We start from the raw sequence: 24,414 nt of genomic DNA on the forward strand, positions 1-24,414 counted from the left end.
TTCACCTAGCCAAAGTTGACAACTGAATCTAACTATTACATGTCCACCCCTTGTCAACTTGGCAACTATATGCATCACCTTAAACAATACTAAAGTGGCACGAATTCTCTTCTGGCTGTGGACCTATGAATCTCAAAACAGGTTATCTGGTGCCAATATGCAAAGGAGGGACAGTAACAGGATCCATAGGGAGAACAAAACCTGCAGGCAAACATCACTAGATTTCAAAGTCTGAAAGTCATTTATCCTTCAGCTTTAGAAAGTGGGAGTCCCATCCTTTCCAAGGGCCTATGCAGTGGCCCGCCTCTTTCCAAATCAACCTCGGGAGAAATTGAGGAAATCATCTTTTACTCAGCTCCACTCTCTCCAGGCATTGGGGCCACACTTGGGCTCTCTGCCATTTCTGGGGCACACACTCAACCCCTCCATGTGGTGGCAGCCAGGCTCTGCCCAGTCCCCAAGGAGTGTGCTATACTTTCTCAAAGGCCTAAGGTGGCACAACTCTTCCACTGCAACGAGATGGGAGACTCAGCCTCTACCCTCAGGGCAAACTCACCCTCTCCATGTACATGGGTGGATCCACTCTCCTGGTCGAGGTTTCTTGGCTTCAGACACAAGTTTCAATGGTTCTTACTCTGCAAACTCCAATTTGTCCCTTTTGTGTCCCCCTTTGCTCAGATTGGCAGTGGTTCCATTTACACCAAGTTCTTCAAGCACTCCAGGACTTCCCCATCATTCTCTTCACAGTTCCTCCAAAATCTTTCCCTTAGCCATCCAAAAAACCATTCCAACGTACCTGGTATTTGTAAACTGCAGCAGCACCCCACTCTCTGGTACCAAATCTGTTCTAGTTTGCCAGCTGCCAGAATGCAACACACCAGAGATGGATTGGCTTTTAATAAAAGGGGATTTATTTTGTTAAAAATGTATAGTTCTTCAGAGGAAACACAGCTGACTTTCAACTGAGGTTCTTTCTTACATGGGAAGGCACAGGGTGATCTCTGCTGGCCCTCTCTCCAGGCCTCTGGGTTCCAACAACTTTCCCTGGGGTGATTTCTTTCTGTATCGCCAAAGGCCTGGGCTGAGCTGCAAGTGCTGAGATGAGGTATGCTGAACGGCTTGGGCTGTGCTATGTTGAGTCTCTCATTTAAGCACCAGCCAATTAAATCAAACATCATTCATTACAGCAGGCACACCTCCTACCTGACTGCAGATGTAATCAACAACAAATGAGGTTCACATGCCATTGGCTCATGTCCACAGCAACAGAACTAAGTACCTTCACCTAGTCAAGTTGACAACTGAATCTAACTACCACACAAAGACACCTAACAACTCAAGAAAGGAGATAAAATGGAATAAAAAATACTTAATTAATTTCAAAGAAGGCAGAAGAAAAGAAAAAGAACAAAGAACAGAAAAAACAAGTAGGAAATGAATAGCAAGATAACAGACTCAAAGTTACCTTATCAATAATTACACTAAATACAAAGTCTTTTTTTAAAATTTTATTTATTTATTTTTTGGATGCATGGTCCAGGAATCGAACCTGAGTCTCCTGCATGGAAGGCGAGCATTCTACCACTGACCGACTAAATATAAAGTCAACTCTAATTCAAAGGCAGAGATTGTCAGATTGGATTAAAAAAAAAAGCAATGCCCAAATAAATGGTGCCTGTATTTAAACACACTTTAAATATAAAGACATAAATAGGTTAAAAGTAAAAGGATGGCAAAAGACAGAGCATGGACTTACCAGTCAAGAGAAAACTGGAGTGGCTATATTAATGTGTTATTATAAAGTAGATTTCAGAGCAAAGAATATTATCAGGGATAAAGGAGGTCATTTCAAAATGATAAAGAGGTCAATTAAACAAAAGGAGATAGCAATCCTAAATATTTATGTACCTAAAAACAGAACTTCCAAATACATGAAGCAAAAACTGATAGGACTGCAGGGAGAAAAAGACAAAGAACACAAGGAACATTTACAAAAACAGATCAGATTTCTATTTACAAAAGAAGTCAGAATAAATACAAAATAATTAAACTCATACGAAGCTTGTTCTTTGACCATAATGGAATTAAATCAGAAATCAATAACAGAATGACATCTGCAAAGTCCTCCAAATATTCTAAAAATAAGTAGCATTTCTCAACAAATAATGGACTAAAGAAGAAATCAAAAGGAAAATCAGAAGGTATTATGAACTAAATGAAACTGAAAACATACAGTTTTGGGGGGAATTCTACTAAAGTAGTACTTAGGGGAAATTTATATCACTAAACACATATATTTTAGAAAAGAAGAAAGATCTCAAATCACAATGACCTCAGCTTCCACCTTAAGAAAATAAAAAGAAGCAAATTAAACACAAAATGATCAGAAGAAAGGAAATAAAAAAAGATCAAAGTGAAAAATCAAGAAGAAATAAATGATGTGAATAGACTTTCTGGGAGTTTGGGATTTTGCAATGTCCTAGGCAGAGGGTGCCTATCTGACTAGACCCCAAAACAAATCTTGGGCATCGAGTTCTAAAGAGCTTCTCTGGTAGACAACATTTTACACGTGTTGTTGTAATTTGTTGCTGAGGGAATTAAATGGGTCTTGTGTGACTCCACTGGGAGAGGACTCTTGGAAGCGTGCACTTGGTTTCCCTTGAATTCACCCCATGTAATGTTTTCCTTTGCTGATTTTGATTTACATTCTTTCACTATAATAAATTATAGCTGGGAATACAACTATGCTGTGTCCTGTGAGTTCCCCTAGTGCATCATCAAATTGGGGTTGGTTTTGAGGACTCCCAGCACACCCTCTCTGCACCACACTCCAGGATTAACTCTGAAGTATCAAATGAGTGTAGTCGTAAAGCTGACCTCATTTGTTTTCCTTTTCTTAGAAATTTTAGTCCTGTGCTGCCAGTATCTAAAATAATTGTTTCCTACATTCTTATCTAGTTCTAATTTTGCAGAATATCTTACTCCCTCATAGCTGAAAGCAGAAGTCTCCAATTATTCACATATCTGAATATCTTTCTTCTGGCTCAACAACTAGTTAATTGTTTAACTGGGTTTAGAATATTAGATTAAAACATATTTTTCCCTTAGAATTTTGGAAACTTTCTCCATTTCAATATGGCATTCTGAAGAAATGATAATGAGCTTTTAATAAAGCTCCTAAAGAGATAACTAGTGGTTCTGATTCTTCTTTGGACATTTTTAATATTAGCCCTGAGAGTACCCTTTCAATTTGAACTCTAGCGTCTCCTTTCTGTTTTGAGAAATTTTGTTCTATTATTTCTTTGCTAAATTTTTCTCCATACCATCCCCCTAGCCCCATTCTCTCTTGATAGTACATTTTCACCTGCCACTTTATCTTTTTGGGAGTATGTTTATCTTTTAATCTAATGATTTTTCCCCCTTTGGAAATAGTATTTTTTATTTCAATTTCCAAGAGGCCTTTTCTTTAAAATATAATATTTTCTATGACTAGATAATACAAGCATATGATATAATAGTCAAAAGATTTTTAAAAGGGATATACTGTGAAATATAAGTTTCTTTGCCACCTCTGTCCTCTGGTCAGCTCAGACTCATCAGAAGCAATCACTTTTTTCAAAACTGAATTATTCCAGAAATATTCTATGTATGTGCAAGAATGCATATCATCTATTTTTCAGTTGAGTCATTTGTCTTTTTCACAATGATTTGTAGAAACTCTAAGTATTAAGAAGCTAGCTCTTTGTCTACAAGTTATAATACACATATAAGTTATAAGGGACAAGGCAAACTTTGCTTTTACTTAATGAAGAACTTTGTATTTTTATGTCACTGAATTAGTCGATTTACTTTATGACTTTTAGGTTTTGTGCTATATAAAAAACTCCTCCTTGTTCTTTCTTTTTCAGAGCATTCAGTTTCTGCTTAATAAATAAAATACCTTCTGAAAATTCTCACACCATCCTAATTAAATGTCTCATTATTTTTATTTCTTCCTGGATCAGTTTTTCTGTTTATCTTGCTCTTTCACTTCCAAGGTTTTATATATGGTGATTTTTGACTGCCTCTTTATATTTTTAAATGTGGGAACAGAAAGGCAGATGTGGAGGTTTGGTCATCCGCACAGAACTTCACTGGCAAGTTTCATTTTAAGAAAGCAAGTAGGAGACTGAACATTATATAGAAGACTCCTAAATGCTGAGATAATAAAAGTTTTACCCAGAGTTACCCTTATCTTAATTGCTTTTGACAGTTCATTTATTAAAATAAACAAAAACCTCTGTGTGTGTGTGTGTATGTGAGAGAGAAAGAGCACTAATCACTGGTTGACTAGTACTCTGAATTTAAGAGTGGAGAATGGAGTGTGGAAAGATCATTATTTCATAAGGACCTCAATTAACCTCCAGCTATCTGCCTCTCCTGTTCCTGCAACCTCTCTTCAGGGTTCCTCTCCCCTAGGTTCTGCCAAGCATATTTCAGTTCATGGCTTTCCTTGCTTTGACCTTTGTTCAATAGCTTTTCTGTTACCTTTCTACTTTGCTGATGGTTCCTTTCCCATTCTCTCAGTTGATATGGTTTTATATCTTTTAAAAACTTTATTATCAATTTATGAAGATCTCTAACAGAAGAGGAAATTTAAGTTTGGGCTGTTAATCATCTTGAGTTAGGTTCCAATGGCTTAATTTTATGACTTCAATTCTTTAAGTCATGTGAAATTTATTTCAATACACAGTATAAGATTAAGTGCTTTTAACAAAAAAACATTATTTTCCCATGTCATTTGCTGAATAATTTATCTGTTATCTACTGGTAGCTTTTATTGTACGTCAAGGTTTATGTGGGGGGCTGTATTTTTACAACTCCATATGTAACATATGAGGGTGTATTTCAGGACCATCTACTTTGATGACAGGTATGTATGTGTTGAGTACTACTCTAATGCTACTCTATCACAGGATTTGCATTCTTATGTGATTCAATATCTGGTAGGACAAGTCTTGCTTTATTACAGGTACTTTCCCAAATTTTCCTAGCTATTATTTTATTTATTTAAAAATTTACTACAGAATTATAATAATTCAGAATGATTTTGTCAACTTTAAGAAAAACTCATTATAATTACATTAAATCTGTAAATTACTTTTAGATAAACTAATAATATTTAAGGTAGAGAACATGATATATATTTTCATTTGTTTGAGTCTTCCAATAGGCAGTAAAATCAGATAGTTTCCTTCTATAATTGTGCATATTACTAGGACTATTCATGGAAATTTTGTTTGTTTTTGTTGCTGTTGTTGTTTGTTTTGGCTATTATACTAATTTGAATATCATCTCCATCTCATTCAATTATCTAATCAGTTATTGCTGATACACAAGAAAATTTTTCAATTGATCCACCACACTTTGTGAATATTACTGAATTTTTAATTAACTGTGAAGAACTCACAGACTGGTTCTGAAGGGAAGTCTTGTGCCAATGGGTTAGGAGAATGTACACAGATATAAAAGACATATTGCTGGGTGCTGTCCTTAGCTTCTAATTAGGGAACAGGAACAATGTAGTCCTTGGCACTCTGGTAAGAGTTGGATTCTGAATGGCTCAATTGCTTGTGGCTTAAAATTAAAGCGAAGAGGCGACAGAGGCTGGAGGGAACTGCCTGAAAATGTAGAGCTGTGTTCCAGTAGCCATGTTTCTTTTTTTTTTTTTAATCTTTTTTTTTTTTTTTTAACATGGGCAGGCACCAGGAATCAAACCCAGGTCCTCTGGCATGGCAGGCAAGCATTCTTGCCTGCTGAGCCACCGTGGCCCACCCTTAGCCATGTTTCTTGATGATGATTATATAATGATATAGCTTTCACAATGTGACTGTGTGATTGTGAAAACTTTTGTGTCTGATGCTCCTTTTATCTACATTGTCAACAGATGAGAGGAACATATGGAATAAAAATAAATAATAGGGGGAACAAATGTTAAAATAGATTTAGTTTGAAATGCTAGTTATCAATGAAAGGGATCAGTAAGGGGTAGGGCCTGTAAAAATTTTTTTTTTCTCTTTGTTATATTTTTCTGTTGTCTTTTTATTTCTTTTGCTGAATTGATGCTAATGTTCTGGGAAATGATCATGATGATGAATATGCAACTATGTGATGATATTGTGAATTGCTGAGTATATGTGTTGGGAATGTTTGTTTCTTGTAATTTTTTTTAATTAAAAAAAAAATTAAGGTGAGAGTATAAGGAAAGATCAACTCCATCTTCAAATGATTTGGGGTAGAGCTTGTTCTGGGCCACAGTAGGGCACAGGAAAATTGAGGACTGGCAGTGTAAGTCCAAAATAGGCTCAAATGCAAGCTCAAGGTGGCTCTTCTGATCCTTCCTGTTAACTAGTCCTTGGGACTGTCCTGTACCTTAGTTCTCAATTTAGATACTTCAATTTATTCATGGAGTGGTCCTTTACCTGAACCTGGTAACTCCTTCTCACTATTAACTATTGTATGCCTGGAAAGAGAGCCAGGCATTACTTGCAGGTTCAACTGACAAGCTAATCTCATGTGGAGAATTATTCCTTGGCTCATTAACTAGGTTTATATTTTATTCCCTCTGAGTGCTCAACAGAATTCTTAGCAGACAGAAGCACCATCATACTGAAAAGTAAGTATCCTTCCCATAGAGTAGCTGGCACAGGAAAAAACTTCTTAAATAGGGGTTGGCACAGGAAGAAAAACTTTATAATATGCAAGAAAGCATAAGGAAATGATAACCAAAACAAATTAGGACAGACAGTTTTGTATTTTGAAAAAATAATAAATAAATAACCAATTTTCCTTTCCCTTTGACTTCCCTTACATACCTCACCCGCCTGAGATTCGGAAAGTTCCAGGAGGAAAGGAATTTCTGTGTCAAAACTGGCGAAGAAGTTAGTCCACTGGTGTTCAAAAGCTACTAAATCCTAGGAAGAAAATAAAAAAGATAATCTATTTGATCATATAAAGAGGGAATTTTAGAAAACTAGAATTGTGAAACTGGATCTGACATCAAAATACTAGAGCATTCAAATATGCTATCAAACAGAAAAGACCACCTGGTATATGATCCATTTATATGAAATATCCAGAAATGGCAAATGTAAAGAGAGAAGTAGAATAGTGGTTGGACTGACTGTTAAGTAGACATAAGAGATCTTTCTGGGTTGATAGAAATGATCTAAAATTGGATGATTATACAACTCTTTAAATGTACTCAAGTCACTGAATCGGAGATTTAAAATTGGTGAATTTTATGATATGTAAATTACAACTCAATAAAGCTATGTAATAGTGGCCCCCCAAGTGTCTTGATAGAGGGAGTTATTTATGAGACACCTAAAGGACAGCACGTACTTCTAGTGCCAAAAGGTCTCATCAGTGAAGATTTGTTCAAGGCCATACTAATTGACCTCAGTTAAAATGGTTGGTGGTGCCAGGGGTGGCTCAGAGATGTCTCCTCCTTTTCACACTCTCCTCCTAGGAGCTATCAGAGTACTAAGAAACTGCGCTTTGCAGTTGACACTCCTCTCCATGCAGCTTCTGCTCTCTTCCTCATCCCACCTGCTTTTCAGCTTCTTCCTTGAACTCATTCCTGTTCCCAACTACTACATGAGGCTTTTTGCTATTGGCTTTTCTTTAAGGCATCATCAGTTAAGTAAAAAGCATCAGCTATGATTTGCTTAAGATACGCCTGAAGTTTTATCTCTGATCTTGTTCTGATGTTATCGGTAATTTATACTCAAATTGGAAAGTCGGCTTCACTGTCCACCTTACACTGTGTAAATGTACGTGTGTATAATGAGAACCTAGCCTGATGCCTTGCTCACAGCAAGCATTCTGTTTGCTGCACCAAAAATTACCAGCTAGGTATATGTTCTCCTCCAGTCTTGTCTTCTAGTCAAGGATGTATAGGGAGCCAGCCATATATAGAATCTACTTCTGGCCCTAGGCATAAGGTTCAAATGGACCTCTGCTGGAATACCTAACTTAGTGTAAACAACATTCTCACCAATGCTTGGCTACTCTACTTGCTGCCCAGACTAACATATACACATATCTATACATATGCATGTATATCTATATAATCTGTCTATATATAATTATATGGATTACAGCACTGATACTGTTTTTAGAATATGTTTTATGTATAATGTGGGATAAAACAAACCAATCAATTATGTGACGGTCTGCTTCCATCATCCCAGTGTCCTTGTAAACCAAAATTTTTCTTATAGGGAGAAGCAGATAAAAACGTAAAATAGAAGAACTTAAGAAAACATCCTATCATGGTAAATTTGTACTGGAAACATTAGTATGACCTCATGAGGCAAAGGTATGTGGACAGGTGTATGTGTGTGTGTGGTTTGTGTGTATATACATATATGAAGAGGGAGAAAGAGAAAGATATCCTAGCTCTGCCCATTGAAGAGATCTAGAAACAAGGACCAGCCAAGTAGTAATCAGCATCCCTAGCACTTAGACTGTGGTGCTGAAACCAGAATTTACTAGAAAAATGACTGATTCTGTGTCTGGGACAGGAAATAAACAAGATAAGCCTGGAACTTCTTATATAGCAGATGGCAAGGAAGTTATCAAGGACTATAAGGATTGTATTAAAAATCTTTGTGATCCATCTTGAAAGGAGCACACTGCCCAATGTTGGAACAATTTGAATATCAGTAAAAGTAATAACTGCATACCAAAATGCTTCACTTTGTGAGACTTAAAAACAAGAAGGACCAATATAGCTATTACTACAGAAGACATGTTGTTTTTCAATTCCACTTCCTGGCCTACCTGGTGACAGGTTTGGGTCTATGATAGGAAGCAAAGTTATACAGTTGAGCAGTAGAAATTCTCTGGCTTTTTCTAGATTAAAAAAAAAAATACTGTCCTTTGGGGAATACACAGAAGAAAGTAACCATTTTACTTACAAAAAATTTTCCTCAGGGAGGTAGATGTGTTAGTACTAACTACAGTACAAGGCACAATGAATTGTTAAATACTGCTTTAAAAGCTCCAGACTATGAATGAAATGAAGGATACAATGAATTCTCATCACTAAAAATAACTGGCATCATTTATGAAGTGTTCTTTCATGTATTTTTACCTTATTGATCTTTCTAACATTCTTGTATAATTCTCTATTCCTATAATATAGATGAGGAGACAGAGGCACTGAGAGACCTTCCTGAGGATGTAATGCCAACAAATAGCAAAAGCAGAAATATATCTAGATTAAGAGATACCCAAGGCCTGTGTGCTTTCTACCAGACACATTGTTCCCCAACTTCTCCCTATCCCAAACACTATTTGTGGAAATGGATACTGGGTATGGAGGTGAAGCTGGTCAGTGGATGTAATAATGAAGAGGGGAAAGTCTATTTGTTCAGACTTTTCAAGGCCAAATCCAGGAGGCCCAGATAGATCAAGGTCAAATAAGTGGCAAAGGTCCAAAAACCCCAAGAATCATTCCAGTGTTCTAGCCCTTGGCTAGTGGGCAAGGACAATGAACTTCATACAGAACTACTGGCCCTGGGCTGGTTCCTAGCAGAGGTAACTCTCAGATTGGTGCAAAGTCCATATCTGTGGAGTCGTTCCCAAGCCAGAGCAAGGGCTGGATTAAGGACTAGACAGTGGAAAGGCAGTTAAATTTAAGCAGCTTCTCATAATGTTCAAAAGGGGCTGATTCTGGGATTTTAGAATTTCTGAGCCTCAAATGATCATACCATCTCCTCTTCTGCCTGGAAAAGTCTTTCATCACCACAGGTGACTCCTCTGAGAAGCAAACTTGAGCACTCCCAGGCAGAGTTATTTCACTTATTCTCTAAGCTTCCAATGTTATTACAGCACCTACTAAATTATCCCTGAAGAGGCTCCCAGTAAACAAATACGGGTCACTTTGAGCACTGAAAAAGAATAACAGGTCACAAAAAAGACAAGGAGAAATCTTAAATGCACATTGCTAAGTGAAAGAAGTCAGTCTGAAAAGGCTACATACTATATGATTACAATTATATAATGTTCTGGAGAAGGTAAAATTACAGACAGTAAAAAGATCAGTGGTTGCCAGGGCTTCAAAAGGTGGGGAGAGTGATAAGAGATGGGGCACAGGGCATTTTTAGGGCAGTGATACTATTCTGTATGATACTGGGACTGTGGATACATGACATCAGGCATTTGTCAAAAAGAATAGCACAACACGAAGAATAAGCCCTATTGTAAACTATGGGTTTTAGTTTATAATAACATATCAATATTAGTTCATCAATTATAGCAAATGTACCACACTAATGCAAGATGTTAATAAGAAGGGAAATTGTGTGTGTGTATGAGGGGGGCTGGCAGGGGAAAGGGGTACATGGGAACCCTCTGTACTTTCTGCACAATTGTTCCATAAATCTAAAACTTCCCTTAAAAATAGCTTATTTTTTAAAAACAAAAGAATAATAATGGTAATGAATTATAACACATTGAATTATTTTTAAAATGGGTTCATATTGCTACTTAAAAATAGAGGGAGAAAACAAAGGAAGAGGGTCCCAGAAAGGAGGTGAAGAAAGTTTTTTTTTCTTTTTATAGGTAATACATGTAGAAGAAATTACAATTCTGGGAAACCATCATTTTACAAGCCCCAATACAATAACTTATTAGCGTGGACTGTTAAAGGATACTGAAAGGTATTCTCATTGGCATTAAAGTATTATCCTACAGATTTAGTAATTACAACGGAAAAAACGTTCCTTTAAAATGGAGAGAGAAGATGGATACTACCTTAACCAAGTGTCCAACTTAGCATCACCAATAACAGAACAAACTGACATTACATGCTTCCTGACACGACACAATGGGAGGGCAACAACACTGCCCATGTAATAATCTTGCCAAAAATGTTTATCCTGAGTCTAATCATGAGGAAGCAATCAGGCAAATCCAGAATGAGGGTCATTCTATGAGACAACTGGCCTACACTCTTCAAACAGGCAATGTCTGAAAATTAAAAGAACATCTGTGTTCATTAAAGGAGACTAAAGAGAGACACAAACCCGAATGCAACGTATGAACTTTGATTGATCCTAAATTGAGGTAGGGTATGGTGGAGTGGGAAACACAGGATTGGGGAACACCTAGAGTGTACATTTTTAAGGACAATTATAGAAATTAAAATATGGTCTGTATCTTAGATTACTGAAGCAATGTTAAATCTCTTGGGTGTGAAATATTATTTAAGAATAAGTTGTAGAAGTAATGACTCTTTATCCCTATATGCTTCAGTATCTCAGTATACATTTCCTAAGAAAAGGACTCATTTTCTTACATGGCTATGATAAAATTATCAATTAAAATCCACAACAGTTTTTGTAAAATCTATGCAGTAAGTGTGTGCATGTGTTTATTTACTCACAAGAATAAGAATAGATTTTCTCACTCATTACCTATAGAAAAAACAAATGTTTAATCATATGTGGTCAAATGCCCTTTTCAGACTTTAGCTTAGGATCCAATTCCCATATTATGATATGTTCCTTTTAACCCTTCTTCACTGTTCCCTAGGATTCTCAATCAATGGACAAATTCTACACCCAGCATGTACCACTTCACACAAGGTTCCTCTCTTCCACCTCCATCTATTCTGCACTACGCCTAAAGAAAACTGGTAGAGAACGGACAAAGTACTTTCTATCTCTTCTACAGATGGTGTCTGTTACATGAAGTAAAGGTAAGTTATGTGATCAGTGAAGACAGGGAAGGTTCTTCTTCAATCTTGCCCAGTTATTTTTAAAACTAGTATCAATTCCATCCAGAATCTGATATGACATTTTTTAAGTCTCAGTTTACTTGTACAATGAGCTTTCAAATTTTCTTTACTTGGTGAGGATGTCAGTGAGAAGTTGGGAGGGGCCAAATTCCATTGTGAACAAAAATTTTCCATTTTACTCTGTAGCTCAGTGTTCTCCAATTTCTCTGATCGTACACCTTTATAACTAAAAGTGTTACAGCAGCATCCTACACATATATTTTCTCATTTATAAATTATATATACAGTATACATATATAAACTTCTCTATTTTGCCATCAGGTAACACATCTATGTGGATCAAAAGATCTTCGTGATCATTCTCCATTTCCTGATTTCAAGAGTCTTTTCAAAGAAAATTAACTACATTACTACCACCCTCCAGCATGCAAATCACAAGACCTTGCACTACACTATATGTAGAGGGCAAAGGATAAGGAAGGGTTACCATGCAAATCCCTCCCTTACTGTGGATCTGATACAGCATACAACATCTGACCATTTACATGTGGACTGAGCCAAGACACCAGTGTTAGTCTGTGTTCTAAATGTCAATAAATCTTAGTTTCTTCATTAAGAATTTAATTTTCTTTTTATACTTACCCTTCTAATCAATCAGTCTTAGGTACCCTTTTTAGTGACTATTGCTGGTTATAAAAAACTACAGTAAATCCCACCTATCCTAAATGACTATATAAAGTTAAAGTGACACATCAAGAGGATCCAGCACGTAAACTAATTTACTAAAAATATGACTAATTTTTAAAAAGCCAAACACAGTTAATGCATATCTATCCATGGCCATGGAGAGGCACCACTGCCCTGTTTAATCAAAGTACCTATTTTGGTAGCTTCAGTTTTGTTTTTTCACTCCTAACTGTAAATTGCTCCTCCCTCCCCCCACCTGTCACCAATTTTTTTCTTCAACATTTAGATGAATAATTAATGCCTGACGTGCCAACCCAGGAGCTGACAAATTACAACCTGTGCTGACAACTTATTTGTAGAAATACGGTTTTCTTAGAATACAGATACACCCATTCTGTAAGCATTGTCTAATGCTGCCTTTGTGCTACAATGGCACTGTTGAATGGTTGCAACGGAGACTCAATGGTCTGCAAAGCTTAAAATACTACTTTTGAGCCCTCACAGAAAAAGTTTGCTGACCTCACTCTATCCAGTTTCCTTTAAGCCAGAGCCCTTTTGTGTGTGTGTGTGTGGGGGGGTGGTTTTACTGAGATATATCTACACACCATACAAACCATCGAAGTATACAATCACTGGCTCACAGTATCATCAAATAGCTGTGCATATAACCTCATGCACAGCTCTTCTTTTTTCAATCTTTAATTCTGCCTCAGTATTGTTTTTCTGAAGTCCAGTCCAACAGAAAGAATATCTTTAAGTATAAACCTAAATTCTGGCCCAGGCAGGATGCTATGATCTTGCCTCATATAGAGGTTTTTTTCAGAGAAGAGGAGGTACCATCATGTTTCCAAGCTCTCTTCTAAACCCAAAGACAACAATCAGGAAAGATACTGCTCTATTCTTTGACTAAAGTAAACTAAAATATAGCTTCCATTTCTTCAAATTAAGTATCATTAGTAATAATGATATTCATTGGACAAAATTTATAAGATAAATACAGCCTGGCTCCTTACTTCTGAAAGCAAACTCTCCAGAGACATAGGATCCATTTTGCTGTAGATGTTCCATAGATTCAAACTCACATCCTGCAACTGCAACACAGACGAAAAAACACTGAATTCTTGAATCAATATCATTAGCACAATCAGAATTAATTTCTTACAGTTAAGAACATGACTATTTTAGTAAAAAGTCAGCATTAGAATAAAAAATCAAATTTTTATCAATTATATTAAAACCTGAGCATTTTAGTAAATGCTCTCTCATTTAAATAATTTATTTTTCCAGAACCTCTAGTATATCTTTCAAATATCTTCAATGATAAATATATATACACACACACATATATATACATACTGTACATATATATTTTTGCCTGTTTAAATAAAATTTTTATCAAAATAATACCTGCCCATGGTTAAAAAAATTGAACAGTAATAAAGATTTATAATTAAAAAAAGAAAAAGTAATTCCCTAAGCCAACTTTTCACGAACTCTACCAGTCTCATATATCAAAGGTAACCACTTAGCTGTTTCAATATATTTTTCCTGGTTTTGACCTCCATGTTTTGATATAATATGCTTTTATTACTATTTCTTGATTTATCAATTTGGAAATTAAATATTGACTTGCTATGACAAAGATGTAGCTCTTCTGGGGTTTGTTCATATGAAACTTAACCCCACAAAGGATAGGTCAAGCCTACTTAAAATTTAGGCCTAAAAGTCACCCCCAAGAGAGCCTCTTCTGTTGCTCAGATGTGGCCTCTCTCTCCAGCCAACACAACAAGCAAACTCACCACCTTCCCCATGTCTACATGGGACATGACTCCCAGGGGTGTGGACCTTCCTGGCAACGTGGGACAGAAATCCTAGAATGAGCTGAAACTCAGCATCAAGGGATTGAGAAAACCTTCTCGACCAAAAGGTGGAAGAGTGAAATGAGACTAAATAAAGTATCAATGGCTGAGAGATTCCAAACAGAGTTGAGAGGTTACCCTGGAGGTTATTCTTACACATTAAGTAGAAATCACACCTTGTTATTCAAGATGTAATAGAGAGGCGGGAGGGAACAGCCTGAAAAACGTGGAGCTGTGTGTTCCAGTAGCCATGTTTCTTGATGATGATTATATAATGATATAGCTTTCACAATGTGACTGTGTATTGTGAAAACCTTGTGTCTGATGCTCCTTTTATCTACCCTGTCAACAGAGGAGTAGAACATATGGAATAAAAATAAATAATAGGAGGAACAAATGTTAAATTTAGTTTGAAATGCTAGTGATCAATGAAAGTGAAGGGTAAGGGGTATGGTATGTATAATCTTTTTTTTCTTCTGTTTTTGTTTTATTTCTTTTTCTGAATTGATGCAAATGTCTAAGAAATGATGAATATGCAACTATGTGATGATATTGTGAATTACTAATTATATATGTAGAATGGAATGATCATATGTTAATGTTTTTGTTGTTAAATTTTTTAAATCAATTAAAATAAAAAAGCTACAGCTCTTCTATGCCCTTCCCAATTCCGATATTTTTTTGCTATACATGCTCTCCCTCCATCCTACCATATTCTAACCTCATCAACTATCATGACTGTTTTTGTTTACATCAATAACTATTTTTATAATATTAAGAACAAATATTATTATTATAGGTAAAGTATCTACTATACTTTTTTTATTAATGAAAAAAGATTAACTAACAAAACATTTAGAAATCATTCCAGTCTACATATATAATCAGTAATTCTTAACATCATCACATAGATGCATATTCATCATTTCTTAGTACATTTGTATCGATTTATAAAAAGAAATAAAAAGACAACAGAAAAAGAAATAAAACGATAATAGAGAGAAAAAAAACAAAAACCCACTGTACCTCACATGCAGTTTCATTCAATGTTTTAACATAATTACATTACAATTAGGTAGTATTGTGCTGTTCATTTCTGAGTTTTTGTATCCAGTACTGTTGCACAGTCTGTATCCCTTCAGCTCCAATTACCTACTATCTTACGCTATTTCTATCTCCTGATGGTCTCTGTTACCAATGACATATTCCAAATTTATTCACTAATGTCGGTTCATATCAGTGGGACCATACAGTATTTGTCCTTTAGTTTTTGGCTAGTCTCACTCAGGTCCAGCCATGTTATTACATGCTTCATAAGTTTCATGTTCTCTAGGTCCAGCCATGTTATTACATGCTTCATAAGTTTATTCTGTCTTAGAGCTGCATAATATTCCATTGTATGTATATACCACAGTTTGTTTAGCCACTCGTCTGTTGATGGACATTTTGGCTGTTTCCATCTCTTTGCAATTGTAAATAATGCTGCTATAAACATTGGTGTGCAAATGTCCGTTTGTGTCTTTGCCCTTAAGTCCTCTGAGTAGATACCTAGCAATGGCATTGCTGGGTCGTATGGCAATTCTATATTCAGCTTTTTGAGGAACCACCAAACTGCCTTCCACAGTGGTTGTACCATTTGACATTCCCACCAACAGTGGATAAGTGCCTCTTTCTCCACATCCTCTCCAGCACTTGTCATTTTCTGTTTTGTTGATCATGGCCATTCTGGTGGGTGTGAGATGATATCTCATTGTGGTTTTGATTTGCATTTCTGTAATGGCCAGGGACATTGAGCATCTCTTCATGAACCTCTTGGCCATTTGTATTTCCTCTTCTGAGAAGTGTCTGTTCAAGTCTTTTTCCCATTTTGTAATTGGGTTGGCTGTCTTTTTGTTGTTCAGTTGAACAATCTCTTTATAAATTCTGGATACTAGACCTTTATCTGATATGTCGTTTCCAAATATTGTCTCCCATTGTGTAGGCTGTCTTTTTATTTTCTTGAAGAAGTTCTTTGATGCACAAAAGTGTTTAATTTTGAGGAGCTCCCATTTATTTATTTCTTTCTTCAGTGCTCTTGCTTTAGGTGTAAGGTCCATAAAACCGCCTCCAGTTATAAACTTCATAAGATATCTCCCTACATTTTCCTCTAACTGTTTTATGGTCTTAGACCTAATGTTTAGATCTTTGATCCATTTTGAGTTAACTTTTGTATAGGGTGTGAGATACGGGTCCTCTTTCATTCTTTTGCATATGGATATCCAATTCTCTAGGCACCATTTATTGAAGAGACTGTTCTGTCCCAGGTGAGTTGGCTTGACTGCCTTATCAAAGATCAAATGTCCACAGATGAGAAGGTCTATATCTGAGAACTATATTCAATTCCACTGGTCAATATATCTACCTTTATGCTAGTTCCATGCTGTTTTGACCACTATGGCTTCATAATATGCCTTAAAGTCAGGCAGCGTGAGACCTCCAGCTTCGTTTTTTTTCCTCAAGATACCTTTAGCAATTTGGGGCACCCTGCCCTTCCAGATAAATTTGCTTATTGGTTTTTCTATTTCTGAAAAATAAGTTGTTGGGATTTGATTGGTATTGCGTTGAATCTGTAAATCAATTTGGGTAGAATTGACATCTTAACTATGTTTAGTCTTCCAATCTATGAACACAGGATGCCCTTCCATCTATTTAGGTCTTCTGTGATTTCTTTTAACAGTTTCTTGTAGTTTTCTTTGTATAGGTCTTTTGTCTCTTTAGTTAAATTTATTCCTAAGTATTTTATTCTTTTAGTTGCAATTGTAAATGGGATTCGTTTCTTGATTTCCCCCTCAGCTTGTTCATTGCTAGTGTATAGAAACACTACAGATTTTTGAATGTTGATCTTGTAACCTGCTACTCTGCTGTACTCGTTTATTAGCTCTAGTAGTTTTGCTTTGGATTTTTCAGGGTTTTCGACGTATAGTATCATATCATCTGCAAACAGTGATAGTTTTACTTCTTCCTTTTCAATTTTGATGCCTTGTATTTCTTTTTCTTGTCTAATTGCTCTGGCTAGAACTTCCAACACGATGTTGAATAACAGTGGTGACAGTGGACATCCTTGTCTTGTTCCTGATCTTAGGGGGAAAGTTTTCAGTTTTTCCCCATTGAGGATGATATTAGCTGTGGGTTTTTCACATATTCTCTTTATCATTTTAAGAAAGTTCCCTTCTATTCCTGTTCTTTGAAGTGTTTTCAACAGGAAATGATGTTGAATCTTGTCAAATGCCTTCTCTGCATCAATTGAGATGATCATGTGATTTCTCTGCTTTGATTTGTTGATATGGTGTATTACATTAATTGATTTTGTTATGTTGAACCATCCTTGCATACCTGGGATGAATCCTACTTGGTCATGATGTATAATTCTTTTAATGTGTTGCTGGATTCGGCTTGCTAGAATTTTGTTGAGGATTTTTGCATCTATATTCACTAGAGAGATTGGTCTGTAGTTTTCTTTCTTTGTAATATCTTTGCCTGGTTTTGGTATGAGGGTGATGCTGGCTTCATAGAATGAATTAGGTAGCTTTCCCTCCACTTTAATTTCTTTGAAGAGTTTGAGCAGGGTTGGTACTAATTCTTTCTGGAATGTTTGGTAGAATTCACATGTGAAGCCATCTGGTCCTGGACTTTTCTTTTTGGGAAGCTTTTGAATGACTGATTCAATTTCTCTACTTGTGATTGGTTTGTTGAGGTCATCTATTTCTTCTTGAGTCAAAGCTGGTTGTTCATGTCTTTCCAGGAACCCGTCCATTTCATCTAAATTGTTGTATTTATTAGCATAAAGTTGTTCATAGTATCCTGTTATTACCTCCTTTATTTCTGTGAGGTCAGTTGTTATGTCTCCTCTTCCATTTCTGATCTTATTTATTTGCGTCCTCTTTCTTCTTCTTTTTGTCAATCTTGCTAAGGGCCCATCAATCTTGTTGATTTTCTCATAGAACCAACTTCTGGTCTTACTGATTTTCTCTATTGTTTTCATGTTCTCAGTTTCATTTATTTCTGCTCTAATCTTTGTTATTTCTTTCCTTTTGCTTGCTTTGGGGTTAGTTTGCTGTTCTTTCTCCAGTTCTTCCAAGTGGACAGTTAATTCCTGAATTTTTGCCCTTTCTTCTTTTTTGATATAGGCATTTAGGACAATAAATTTCCCTCTGAGCACTGCCTTTGCTGCGTCCCATAGGTTTTGATATGTTGTGTTTTCATTCATTCGCCTCGAGATATTTACTAGTTTCTCTTGTAATTTCTTCCTTGACCCACTGGTTGTTTAAGAGTTTGTTGTTGAGCCTCCACGTTATTTGTGAATTTTCTGGCACTCTGCCTATTATTGATTTCCAACTTCATTCCTTTATGATCCGAGAAAGTGTTGTGTATGATTTCAATGTTTTTAAATTTGTTGAGACTTGCTTTGTGACCCAGCATATGGTCTATCTTTGAGAATGATCTATGAGCATTTGAGAAAAAGGTGTATCCTGCTGTTGTGGGGTGTAATGTCCTATAAATGTCTGTTAAGTCTAGTTCATTTATTGTAATATCCAAATTCTCTGTTTCTTTATTGATCCTCTGTCTAGATGTTCTGTCCATTGATGAGAGTGGGGAATTGAAGTCTCCACCTATTATGGTAGATGTGTCTATTTCCCTTTTCAGTGTTTGCAGTGTATTCTTCACGTATTTTGGGGCATTCTGGTTTGGTGCATAAATATTTATGATCGTTATGTCTTCATGTTTAATTGTTCCTGTTATTAGTAGATAGTGTCCTTCTTTGTCTCTTTTAACTGTTTTACATTTGAAGTCTAATTTGTTGGATATTAGTATAGCTACTCCTGCTCTTTTCTGGTTGTTATTTGCATGAAATATCTTTTCCCAACCTTTCATTTTCAACCTATGTTTATCTTTGGGTCTAAGATGTGTTTCCTGTAGACAGCATATAGAAGAACCCTGTTTTTAATCCACTCTGCCAGTCTATGTCTTTTGATTGGGGAATTCAGTCTATTAACATTTAGTGTTATTACAGTTTGGGTAATACTTTCCTCTACCATTTTGCCTTTTGTATTATATATATCATATTTAATTTTCCTTCTTTCTACACTCTTCTCCACACCTCTCTCTCTGTCTTTTTGTATCTGTCTCTAGTGCTCCCTTTAGTATTTCTTGCAGAGCTGGTCTCTTGGTCATGAATTCTCTCAGTGACTTTTTGTCTGAAAGTGTTTTAATTTCTCCCTCATTTTTGAAGGACAATTTTGCTGGATATAGGAGTCTTGGTTGGCAGTTTTCTCTTTTAGTAATTTAAATATATCATCCCACTGTCTTCTTGCCTCCATGATTTCTGCTGAGAAATCTACACATAGTCTTATTGGGTTTCCCTTGTATGTGATGGATTGTATTTCTCTTCCTGCTTTCAAGATCCTCTCTTTCTCTTTGACTTCTGACATTCTAACTAGTAAGTGTCTTGGAGAACACCTATTTGGATCTATTCTCTTTGGGGTGCGCTGCACTTCTTGGATCTGTAATTTTAGGTCTTTCATAAGAGTTGGGAAATTTTCAGTGATAATTTCTTCCATTAGTTTTTCTCCTCCTTTTCTCTTCTCTTCTCCTTCTGGGACACCCAGAACACGTATATTTGTGTGCTTCATATTATCATTCAATTCCATGAACTCCTGCTAAAATTTTTCCATTCTTTTCCCTATAGTTTCTATTTCTTTTTGGATTTCAGATGTTCCATCCTCCAGTTCACTAATTCTAACCTCTGTCTCTTGAAATCTACCATTGTAGGTTTCCATTGTTTTTTTCAGCTCTTCTACTGTATCTTTCATTCCCATAAGTTCTGTGATTTGTTTTTTCAGACTTTCCATTTCTTCTTTTTGTTCATTCCTTGCGTTCTTCATGTCCTCCTTCAATTTATTGATTTGGTTTTTGAAGAGGTTTTCCATTTCTGTTCGTATATTCAGAATTAGTTGTCTCAGCTCCTGTATCTCTTTTGAACTATTGGTTTGTTCCTTTGATTGGGCCATATCTTCAATTTTTCTGGTGTGATTTGTTATTTTTTGCTGGCATCTGGACATTTAATTACCTTAATTAGTTTATTCTGGAGAATGCTTTCACTTATCTTACCTAGGGTTTTCTTGCTAGATGAGTTTGTTGTCTATCTGTTCATTGACCTTCAGTTCAGCTTTTTCTGGGCCTCTAGCTTAAGTTTTGTTTAACAGAGGATAAATGTTCAGTTCTTATTTTCTTGTTTCTTGTCCTGCTTGTAAGGTACCTTTTCCCTCCCTACCCTTAGGAGGGTCTACATAGGTATTAGAGACTCCAGCTGGGTTTTCCCGGACTAAGCTGGCCTCCTTTCAGGGGGAAGGAATCACCTGCGTCAGTTTTCCCTGAGTGTGAGACCCAGCAGGTTGAAAGACTTTCCTGTGAAGTCTCTGGGCTCTGTTTTTCTTATCCTGCCCAGTATGTGGTGCTTGTCTGTCTGCGGGTCCCACCAGCAAAATATGTTGTGGCTCCTTTAACTTTGGAAGGCTCTCCCTGCTGGGGGCGTGGTGGAGACAGAGGAAAGGTTGTAGGCTGGTTTTAATGGCTTCAAATTGTGAAGGCCTGGGATCTGAATTCTTTGAGAGAGGGACTCCACCTGAGTTGCACCTCACCCCTCCCGTGGGGAAGGCCCAGGTGGCAGACAGCCCCAAAAGCAGCCTGCTTCTGTGTTTGGGGCAGTTGTAGCCTGTGCAATCCCAGTGCTGAGTCCAGAGGCAACCAAGCCTCCGCAGAAACAGCCGCAGAAGGCTCCGTTTCGTCCCCTTTCCTCTCTTTCAGTCAGCCCAACAGGCGACCTCCACCCCGATCAGTTTCGCCTGAGCTGGGGGCCCACCCCTAGTAGCCAGAATTTGTCCATCAATGCCACCAGCGGTGTTTGGTTGGACTCAGTCCCTGCTACTGTTGGAGACTCTTTCCTTTCACTCCGGGAAGCCGCCTGTGGGGGAGGGGCACCGGCCACCAGCCGCCATGGCTTGGGGAACTCGCTGCTCCGAGACTCGCAGCCGGTCTGGAGACTCGCAGCCGGTCCGGGAAGCTGCCTGTGGGGGAGGGGCACCGGCTGCCAGCTGCCGTGGCTTGGGGAACTCACTGCTCCGAGACTCACAGCCGGTCCAGGAAGCTGCCTGTGAGGGAGGGGCACCGGCTGCCGGCCGCCACGGCTTGGGGAAGCGCATGCTGCTCGGGGAACTCACCACTGCAGAGACTCACAGCCGGTCCAGCTGGTCCAAACTGGGGTACGCTGTGTGTCCGGTCTCTGCTGTGGCTCCGGGAGCTGTTCTGTACTGTTTCTGGTCACTTAGTAGTTGTTCTGGAGGACGAACTAAAATGCACGCACCTTACCAAGCCGCCATCTTGGCCCCCTCCTCTACTATACTCTTATTTATTTGCTTTCTTCAACAAATTTTTGTTTCTCCTGAAGTTACTAACAATCTCAATTACTCAATTTCAAATTTTTTTTTTACAAACCAATTCTTTAAAACTTTTTCTAACTGCCTTACTAGAATTGACAGTATGCTTAAATTAGTATTTTTCAATAGCAACACATCTGTCATTCTGGGCTGGATAGGTCTCTGTTGTATAGGGCTGCCCTACGCATTGTAGGATTCTCAGCAGCATCCTGGCCTCTACTCACTAAATGCCTGGAGCATCATCTCTTGTCCCACTCCAAGAAAATAAAAAATATTTCCAGATATTGCCAAATATCCCCCCGGGTGGGAAAATCATCCCCGACTGAGAACTAATGAGTTAAACATATCAGATAATCTATCAATTTCCTTTTATTCTTGAGATTCCACCTTCTTCTACCTTCCTGCTTCATTTTAGTCTAGCTTTTAAGTAGGCACTACAAAGCTGTACCTTTCATGCTGAGAATTCTCTTGGCTGTCATCCTGGGGTTCTTGGGTGGTGGATTTAATTTTGTGGATTACTTGTCTTTCTTGGTTAATTCTCTTATTTGCTGGAGTACATCCTCTAACAGGATTCTAAGAAAGGATTTAGGGGAGGCAATTTTTTTTTCTTTAATGTCTTTATTCTATCCTCATGCTTGGAGGACAATAGCTGACTGATGTCCTTCCTATATTTTTTTGGAGGGGGGTTCTTTATTCTCTCTGTGCTCCATCTTGGATAGTTTGTTTCTATTGCTTTGGCTTTAAATTCACTAATCTTGTGTAACGTCTATATTGCTTATAAACCTAACAGTGTATTTTTCATCTCTAGAAGTTTGATTTGTGTCTTTTAAAATATTTTCTATGTCTTTATTTAAAATATTCAATCTCTCCTCTAGCTTCCTGAATTTATGGCATCCAGTTGTAATAACTGCTTTATCCTTGTGTTCTAATTCTAAGATTTCTGTTCATTCTAGTTCCATTTCGATTAATCAGTTATTTTCATTATTAGTTGTGTTTTCCAGTGTCTTTGTAAACCTGATCTTTGATTGGATGTGAGACACTGTGAATTTTACCTCATTAAGTGCTAGATATTTTGTATTCCTATAAATGCTTTCATGCATTTTTCTGATATGCAGTTATCTGGAAATAGTCTGATCCCTTTGGACTTGCTTTTTATGATTTGTTAGGAGGGTCTGAAGCAATTGCTCAATCTAGGACTGATTATTCCCCCAGACAAGACCTTTCTGACTACTCCACCCAGTGCTCTAAGAATTATTTTTCCTGTCTGACTGGTGGGGACAGGCACTATTCCCAGTCCTGAGCACACATCAGGTGCTGCTGTCAACACTTTCAGATGTTTTTTTCCCCTCAGCTTTGGGTAGTTACCTCAAACATGCACTGATCAATGCTTTGCTAAATACTTGGGATAGGATCTTTGCAGATCTTTAGAGTTCTTTCTCTTAGCATCACTTTCCTAGTTGATACTCTAGCTGTGTTAATCTCCCCAGACTCTCAGCTGCAGCTCCTCAACTCAGTGAGCACCCTGGGCTCCTACCAGGTATCCCCTGCTCATGCCAAGGCCTGGAAACTTTCTCAAGGTAGTAAGCTAGGGCAATTATAGGGCTAACCTTGCCTGCTCCATCCCTCAAGATTATTATCCCTCAATGTCTGATGTTCACTGTCTTGAAAATTGTTGTCTCATATTTTGTGAGTGTAGTTCTGTTTTTTCTGGTTTTGGTTTGGTTGTTTCAGGACGAAGGAAATCTGGTTTGTGTTGTTTTATTGTAGATGATTTATTTTTTCTTCTTGGAAGCCTTTTAAGATACTCTTTTTAATCCTTAGTGTTCAAAAAAAATCACAGATAGGTTTAAGGTTCTTCTGCCCCAATTCATACTTGCTAAAAGATTTAATTTTAAAACTTTTACCTTTCTTTTTTTTTGTTCCCCCATTATTTATTTACTCCTAATCCATATTTTTTATTCATCTGTCCATACCGTAGATAAAAGGAGCATCGGACACAGGTTTTCACAATCTGTATGATTGTGAAATACAGTCACATTGTAAAAGCTGTATCTTTATACATTCATCTTCAAGAAACATGGCACTGGAACACAGCTCTACAGTTTCAGGCACTTCCATCTAGCTTCTCTAATACACCTCAAACTAAAAAGGGGATATCTACATAATGTGTAAGAATAACCTCCAGGATAACCTCTCGATTCTGTTTGAAATTTCTCAGCCACTGATACTTTATTTTGTCTCACTTCTCTCTTTCCCCTTTTGGTTGAGAAGCCTTTCTCAATTCTTTGATGCTGAGTTCCAGCTCATTCTAGGATTTCTGTCCCACGTTGCCAGGGAGGTTTACACCCCTGGGAGTCATGTCCCACATAGAGAGGGGGAGGGCAGTGAGTTTATTTGCCATGTTGGTTGAGAGAGAGATAGGCCACATCTGAGCAATAAGAGGTTCTCTGGGGGTGACTCTTAGGCCTAATTTTAAGTAGGCTTAGTCTATACTTTGCAGGGATAAGTTTCATATAACAAGTCCCAAGATTGAGGGCACAGCCTATTGATTTGGTTGACCCCGCTGCTTATGAGAATATCAGGAATTCTCCAAATGGGAAAGTTGAAT

The 24,414-nt window shown here is 37.3% G+C and overlaps 1 protein-coding gene across 1 annotated transcript in view; it reads right to left on the minus strand.

The window, feature by feature from the left end:
* Positions 1-24,414, minus strand: part of DNAAF9 (dynein axonemal assembly factor 9) — a 189,849-nt gene that overhangs the window by 118,766 nt on the left and 46,669 nt on the right. The window contains exons 7-8 of the mRNA XM_077156837.1: positions 13,489-13,566; positions 6,855-6,953 (exon numbers count right to left, since the gene is read on the minus strand). Of these exons, the coding sequence (XP_077012952.1) occupies positions 6,855-6,953; positions 13,489-13,566 (177 nt within the window). The remainder of the gene's footprint in view (positions 1-6,854; positions 6,954-13,488; positions 13,567-24,414) is intronic.

This window comes from Tamandua tetradactyla, chromosome 1 (genome assembly GCF_023851605.1).
Source record: "Tamandua tetradactyla isolate mTamTet1 chromosome 1, mTamTet1.pri, whole genome shotgun sequence".
NCBI classification, from domain to species: domain Eukaryota; kingdom Metazoa; phylum Chordata; class Mammalia; order Pilosa; family Myrmecophagidae; genus Tamandua; species Tamandua tetradactyla.